General features: G+C 46.4%; 1 protein-coding gene across 1 annotated transcript; it reads left to right on the top strand.

Moving 5' to 3' along the window:
* On the top strand, positions 1-4,518 carry LOC119422704 (neuronal pentraxin-1). Its single transcript, XM_037690096.1, has 5 exons — positions 1-491; positions 723-930; positions 1,402-1,643; positions 1,720-1,899; positions 4,187-4,518. Exons 1-5 carry the CDS (start codon positions 66-68, stop codon positions 4,406-4,408), a joined length of 1,278 nt encoding a protein of 425 aa, XP_037546024.1. The 5' UTR covers positions 1-65; the 3' UTR covers positions 4,409-4,518.
* The last annotated feature ends 2,583 nt before the right edge of the window (positions 4,519-7,101 follow it).

Here is a 7,101-nt window from a genome sequence, read left to right as displayed (position 1 = left end):
CTCCGTGGTGCTGAAGACGCGCGCGCTCACACGCTCCCACTCAGCCGCGACTCGACACCGGGACCATGGAGGGATGCTCGCGGAAACTTTTGCTCCTCTGCTGCCTGCTGGCCGCAGCGCGGAGCCGCGCGCAGGACTTCGGACGCACGCAGTTTATTTGCACGTCGGTCCCCAAAGACGTGGACTTGTGCGCCGCTTCGATGCAGAGCAGCGGGCCGGCGGAGGACCTGAAGAGCACCATCACGCAGCTGCGCGAGACCGTGCTGCAGCAGAAGGAGACCATCGTCAACCAGAAGGAGACAATCAGGGAACTAACGTCCAAGCTGAGCCGCTGTGAGAGCCAGAGCCTCCCGGTGGGGGTGGGGGGCCCCGGCGGGAGGCGGCCGGGGGCCAAGAACACCATGATGGATGTATCCCGGGGCACCGCGGACACGCTGGCCCAGCTGGGGCAGACTTTACAGACCCTCAAACAGAGACTGGAGAACCTGGAGGTAGGAGACCCGAGGAGGGAGGCGCTCCGGGGGGGTCAAAGGTTAATTTAGGAGTTAATTAAAACTGCTGGAGCTTCATGTTCTCGCCTGCGCGCGTCATGGAGATACTGGAATTACAGATTTCCATTTATAAGTTCGGGGTGTGTTGCAACTTTTGTCGATCCCCCTGTAACCCAGTGTGTGTGTGTGTGTGTGTGTGTGCGCGCGCGTGTGCGTGTGTTTCCGCTGCAGCAGTACAGCCGCGGGAACGGCACCGCGCAGGCGAACAGCCTGAAGGACCTGCTGCAGAACAAGATAGACGACATGGAGAAGCAGGTTCTGTCCCGGGTCAACACGCTGGAGGAGAGCAAAGCGGGCTCCAGGAACGACACGGAGCAGCGGAACCGGGTGGAGTCCACCCTCACCTCCCTGCACCACCGGATCTCAGACATGGAGAAAGGTGCGTTTGGATTCCAGCGCGCGCGGAACTTCCGCTCCGTTTCAGTGCGCCTCTGCGGGACTGGGGCGCATCTTTTATTTGTTTGTTTGTTTGTTTGTTTTCGCATCTCGGGTCTGTTTCAGGGAAATAAAGCGAGTTTCGGAACCCGTGGGTTCTGTTTGCTGCCTTTATGGTGATTGTTAAGAACTCAAAACGCAAAAAGGATTCCTGCTGCAGAGGCAGAGGAACTTTGAAGGACGCGCCTTCATGTTGAGGCAGTATTTCAGCACGTGCATATGCGCGTGCTTGTGAAAAAAGGAGGAAAAAGGCATTAAAAAACAGGAAAAAGATCTAAAGAAATATATTTTCCAAACACTTGTTAATTTAAATTAAAATAAGAGTCATTCTGGAAAGAAAAGTCCATCTAAAAATAAATAAAATAAAAGTTTGAAATGATCTTTTTACAAAAATCACGTGTTCCTTCACCTGCAGGTAAAGACAGCAGGCCGACAGATGAGTTCCAGCTGACCTTCCCCCTCAGAACCAACTACATGTACGCCAAAGCCAAGAGGAGCCTCCCTGAGATGTACTCCTTCAGTGTGTGTCTGTGGATCAAGTCCAACGCCTCCCCTGGGGTGGGGACGCCGTTCTCCTACGCCGTCCCGGGTCAGTCCAACGAGTTGGTGCTGATCGAGTGGGGCAACAACCCCATGGAGTTCCTCATCAATGACAAGGTAACGCCATTTTGAGTCGTGTGCAGAGGAGACAAGAACCAGAACAGGAGACACTTATCAGATTTCACCTCTGCAGGTTGCAAAGCTGCCGTTTCTCATCAACGATGGGAAGTGGCACCACCTCTGCATCACGTGGACCACCCGGGACGGGATGTGGGAGGCCTTCCAGGATGGAGTGATGCGGGGAAACGGGGAGAACCTGGCACCATACCACCCCATCAAACCAGACGGAGTGCTGGTCCTGGGACAGGAGCAGGTGGAAATTTGTTTCTTTTGGACCCAATCCTTAATTAATTATCCTTTTCATTTTGGAGCGGGATTAGAGGTGGATACATTTGTGTAATGAGGCTGTGGGGACTCCTCTGAGGTGGCCAGTTAAGGTTCAGCAGCCTAATTAGGGTGTTAGTTGGAGTGTTTACCGTCAATTTGGTCTGATTTCAGGAAGAGAAACACAAACGGATTTCATCTCACAGTGAAACGTCGCACAAAGTGAGAGCAGACTCTTAAATTGGCACCAGGGAAATTAGTGTCAGACTTCACTAATGAAAGAAAACATCAAGCTGTTCCCTTTTTAAATAGATTGTCTGCTTTTTCCTTTAATGGCTGTGTTTCTTTAAAAAAAAGTAAAAGTTTTCCAAAAGGAAAACGTTTTAAAACGATGCCACTTGGAGCAACATCATATAGACGAACCATTTCAGCTTGTCAGACGTTAAAATGGTGCAGCTTAATTCCAGTTCCTCGAGGGGAACATGCATGTTTTAGATGTTTCTGTGCTCCAACAGACCTGATTCAGTAAGACACTCTGCACGGTCATCTAAAATTAATTTATTCTACTGGACCAGTAAAAGCTCCTGAGTTACAGCAGCCCCGTCTGCACAGGGACGGTGTTCTGTTTCCTCATTGTGTCCACTTGGAAATGAGATTTTAGCAGCTCATAAATGGTCGTTTTGGAGTTTGCTAAATCTTTTAAGACCATGTGGACAGCCAGAACTCAACCCACCCCTGCTCACCTGCAGCCCCCAATAACAACAGATGGTGTTTGTGTTTCAGACACTTTGTTTCCTGCTAAAGATACCCTTAATGTTGCACCAAATAATCCAAGTCTGCGAAGATTTGTATCACCTTACTAAAGAGTCAGAAACACAAAAAAGTTGCGTAAAAACAATTACAGTATACATCAAAGTGGAAAACGAGAATAGTTTCAGAAAAAAACATCTGAGCATAAAGAATTTTCCCTGAAACTCTTGAACATTACGAGAGAAGAGCTTCCCTCCGTCCCCCTCCTGACACTGAACCTGAAAATATCCATAACGTCCACAGAATTGGACCGACACGACGTCCCGTCAACGGTAGTTCAATTTGACACGAAGCAGAACTTCTGTCCACAAGAAGAACTTTAATGCTCTTGCATTCACCGTCACTTGCTCGGAGGGTCTGCGCCGCGTCTCGTTTCCCGTTTCTGGTGCATTTTTGTGGAACAGCGCCACACACAGGCCTGGAACAGTAACTACAGCATTTGGAGCTGTGTTTTGGGTTTCCGTGTGGATGAAAACATTTCTAGAAATGATGCAGTTTTGGAAAGATGGGGAAAAAACAGAACACTGGAGCAAATGTGGAGTTACTGGTCCAGAAGACTCGGACTTCGCTGCAAATAATGAAGACGTTTGAACAAATTTCAGGAGAGAGTGCCTTAGAGTCACTTGAACTGAAGTTATAGTCCGCCCAGAGAGCACCTCGACTGGACTTACAAGGTTGTATCTCACTGGGCTATGGTTTGTGGTGAGCAGAATTCACGAGGGAGTCTCCCAAATGTCTTGCAACTTTCATGGTGAAATCAAATTCCTCGTTAAGGACCACAGAGGTGCACAGCCCCATTAAAATAATGTACACAACAGATTTTCTCCCTAACCAGTCACAGAGTTCGGGAGCTGTCTAAACTGATATGAAATGGCCGCTCTTCCTGTTTAGACTGTACTCTAGTATAAACTTTGGGGGCGGCTGCCAAAGTGGGAATACAGTAGTTCATCTCTAATTCGCGGTTCGGTTTTCACGGATGACAGGACCGCTGTATCGCGGTTTTTCAAAATAAGATCAGACAGTTGGCTGATTGATGGATGAGCCGCACGATCGGCATGGCATTTTTATTTAAAAATAAATTATTTTCAATTATTTAGCACCTTCTGCACCTTTGTGCAGCCCACGCGGCAGGATAAGCTTCCTCCTGCAGCTGATCAGCTGATCTCCATGCAGAGCGTAAAAGTGGGCGTGGCCAAGAATGCAGTTTTCCAAACAGGTTGTGATTAAAAAACAAACACCTGCAGCTCAAAACGCATCCACGTGGCTGTAAACCCTCCGAGTTCAATGAAACTTCAACTACCAGTTTATGTCATTTTCTGTAATTTTGAGGGTTTTTCCCACCGTCTAGTCTCTGAACAGACACAGCTCAGTGAGAAACATCCAGAATGTGCAGGATTGTATCCTTGATTTATGTTAAATGGTCAGATTTGATTGTGACGACCACCTCCTGTTGTTTGGCTCCACAGGACACGTTGGGCGGAGGTTTCGACGCGACGCAGGCCTTCGTCGGCGAGCTCGCCAACCTGAACATCTGGAACAGGAAACTTTCCGTCAGCGAGATCTACAACTTGGCAACCTGCAACAGCAAAGCACTAGCCGGGAACGTTTTCTCCTGGACAGAGAGCAACATTGAAATATTTGGCGGAGCCACCAAATGGACCTTTGAGCCATGCCGTTCGCTTAACTGAGCTGCAGCTCCGCTTTCCTGGGAAAAAAAAAAAGAGGCCTCTCTGTATTTCTGAGCTTTTCTCGTTCCTGTCATTCGTTTGAGACTTTATGAGTTATTGATAAGCTTAATTCTGCGATTTATGTCCTTCTTAGGTATTGTTTGAGCAAAGCAACATTTCTCACCTTCCACGGGGGAAACGATTTTACTCCTGTTTGGAGAAAATCTCGGTATCTGCAGTCCTCCCCTCCCATTCTTGGATGTTCAGTTGAAAGCCCACCTGAGCTTTTTGTTTGGCTTATTTCGTCTTGGACCAGCAGCTGGCAACCTGCGCCTTATGTTTCAACGATTCACAATCCAAAAGAGGAATTACACAACTCCCCCTCCCCTTTTCCCCTCAGGAGTGGGCGATTACGCTGCCCGTCCAATTCTTGTCAGTGTTCGGGGCTGTGAAGTGATGTCCGATGCGGTACGGCTCCTAACGACCATCCCCTCCCTCCTCCTCCGGATCTTGCACTGTGACTGAGAAAGAGGACGCTGCAAAGGACGAAAAGACACTGCAGAGTCCGCCCGTGGTACGAGCCGGTCTGTAATCATCGTTCGCTTCAAGTGTTTCCGTGAGAATGTCGTGAACTTGCCAACATTGCTACGAAGCCTGGGTGCCTTGGGCTGGTGCAGAACTTCAGCACACCCGGTCAGTTTTCATTTGCAAACGTGACGTTTTCTGGTTTGTGTTTCTTTCTTCTCCTGAGCTGGGGTGCCCGTTCTCTCACTGGTAAATGTAACTTTAGTTCTGGTTTCTGACACGACGGTGTGTTTTTCTTTGGCAGGTGTTTGTACTCCTCTGTATTAGGAATGTTCCAGTGTCTGTAAAGTAACAGCATGACTGACAGAGTGCTGTGAAAGCTTTGTCCAAATCTGCTTTACTATCTTCTCTGGGTCCGGGTTTTTTACCGTATTGTTATAAGCTCTGAGCATGGCAAAACTGACAGATGAAGAATTTAATTTTTGTAATAAAAACTTGTGATACTAAATGTCACAGCGCGTTCCTGGCTTTAAGTGCACAAAACATAGCGAGTAATAAATGGTTCTTTTAGAGCAGGGCTATTCAACCAAGCTGCTCGAAGGGTCACTACTGAAAACCAAGAACTCAGGGACTGGACATCCAGCAGTTATTCTCATTTAGTCAGCTTGTTTTATAATTTAAAATCTAATTTTATATAAAAATGAACCCACTGGTGGGTCAAACTAAGTTCACCCGTGGGTCTGATTTGCACCGAGCCCTGTTTTAGAGGGATGCAGAGTTGCTGTGCAGTTGGTTGTTAGTTTGGACATTTTGGAACATTGCTGTGGAAAAATTATAAACAATATCTTACCTGTTGTAGATAGGCTCCTTAAACAACCTCATCTTGGAGGAGTTGAGTTTAAATCTTGGATAAAACTCAAGAAATCTTTCAGTTGCTGCATTTTACTCGATGACATCACTCTTAATAGAAATGGCGTCTCACAGCTGAACGTAGCAATAACAGCTTCACTGCTAACTGCTAAAGCTAGCTGAAGTCACTTCCTGCAGGATGTTTTTGTCAAAAGAGTGGTACAATGTGAAACTTCGGAAGAATAAAGGTTTATAAACTAATGTTTGCACAAACTGCCATGAACTGTTGAAGTTTAATGGAGCAGAAATTCACTCTGACAGTGGCCTGGCTACGGTATTGTTATTAGCTCATTCCGTCCTGTTCAAAACTCAGGTTTTCCACCTTAAATCACCTTCAGTATTAAACCTTTCACAGTGGTTCAGAGATGTTGATTTATAAATATTTACAGAAGCACTCTGTGCCACACAAAGCTAAATTTAGCTGCTGCTATCGCTACTTGTACCAGCAAGTAACCACAAAATGAAACAACCATAAAGCGCAAAGTTGATGACATCGTAAATATTTATAAAATTAGGATCCTCGCGATCAAATTTAAGATTATTAGCTGTTAGCCCGTCAATCTGGTCACAGTTAAACTATTTTTCCAGACGCTGAATATGTTTAGTTAAAGGTTAAATAAAACAAAACTGGACTTCTCCACCCGCTTCGAATGTTGTCAGCCATTAAATGGTCGTTATTAGTTGTCGTCATCCCAATAGGTTGTGTTCAGACTGTCCCGCCTGTACCTCCTAGTAGGTTTAAAGGTACGTTCTTATCGCTGCAGGGTCAGGGGGTTAGTTAAGGGTCAGTGCTCTGGGTCAGGTGTAAGATTAATATAGGAAAAAGGTTAAATAAATGCTTAAAAGAAAAACCTTCCGGTTTTAGATCCGGGCAAAGCTGCATATTATCAGCGATAAGAACGTACCTTTAAACCTGCCAGGAGGTACAGGAGGGACAGTCTGAACGCTACATATGGGGACGATAACTAATAACGACCATTTAATGGGCTGATAACATTCAAAGCAGCTGACTTCTCTTGGTTCCATAATTCGTCTCTTTTGCATGAGAGGTCTTACAGAAACAAGACAAAGTCCAGTCGCCTTCTTTTTAACAAACTATCTACAGCAGGCAACATATTAACTATGCATGAACTCCACTGGAAAATGTTCAGACTTGCTCTTTAAGCGTAAAGCAGCTGCGTGTTGTGTCGGCTGCAGAGGCAGCTGAACAAAGTGCCTCGTCATTTAACAACAACCCGGTTGTTGTTAAATTAAAAACTGCAGCAGCTTTAGTGATCACT

Source organism: Nematolebias whitei, chromosome 16 (assembly GCF_014905685.2).
Source record: "Nematolebias whitei isolate Nwh7 chromosome 16, NemWhi1, whole genome shotgun sequence".
Taxonomy (NCBI): domain Eukaryota; kingdom Metazoa; phylum Chordata; class Actinopteri; order Cyprinodontiformes; family Rivulidae; genus Nematolebias; species Nematolebias whitei.
This window is presented reverse-complemented; position numbering and strand designations above follow the sequence as displayed.